Genomic DNA, 539 nt, shown 5'->3' on the forward strand with positions numbered 1-539 from the left:
CCAGGAGCTGACTGGCACTAGGCATAAAGGAGTGGCTGTGAGCAAAGGGAGGACTTCTCCTGCCTTTCATATGGCAACTGCAGGCAGCAACCGTCTTCCCCTCAGTAAAGCCATGCAGGGAGATTTCCTGCATGCACAGGGGGTCAGGTGTGCAACCTGCCCTGGACCTGGGAGGCAGCCCCGAGCTCAAGGAGGTGCCTGCATGAAGCTGCCTCAGGGGGAAGAGGATGGTCACCACTGGACGCAGGAAAGGCAGAGTGCCCCTGGGGCTGGACTGAGGAGACCTGGCAGGGCTGAGGAAATCAGTGTCACCAGTTCTTACCTTGGCCACCTGCGGGTTGGGGTCCTCCAGATGAAGCAGGAGTGTTCCCAGGCTCTGCCTCACCTGCCTTTTATAAAAGGCTTGCCTTCTTTTCATGCAGCCTGCCAGGGCACCGAAGAGGGAGAAAGCCACGGCGCGAAGACCGTCGTTGTCCTGTGGCCGAGAAACCCCCGTGTGGTCACAACCAAGCCTCTCTCTCACGGGCCTGGCACACATC

At 59.6% G+C, this 539-nt stretch overlaps 1 protein-coding gene across 1 annotated transcript in view; it reads right to left on the minus strand.

The window, feature by feature from the left end:
- LOC102385215 (maestro heat-like repeat-containing protein family member 2B) overlaps positions 1-539 on the minus strand; it is an 18,904-nt gene that overhangs the window by 694 nt on the left and 17,671 nt on the right. The window contains exon 12 of the mRNA XM_025211692.1: positions 285-475. Coding sequence (XP_025067477.1) covers positions 285-475 — 191 coding nt within the window. The remainder of the gene's footprint in view (positions 1-284; positions 476-539) is intronic.

Source organism: Alligator sinensis, unplaced genomic scaffold (genome assembly GCF_000455745.1).
Source record: "Alligator sinensis unplaced genomic scaffold, ASM45574v1 scaffold554_1, whole genome shotgun sequence".
NCBI lineage: Eukaryota > Metazoa > Chordata > Crocodylia > Alligatoridae > Alligator > Alligator sinensis.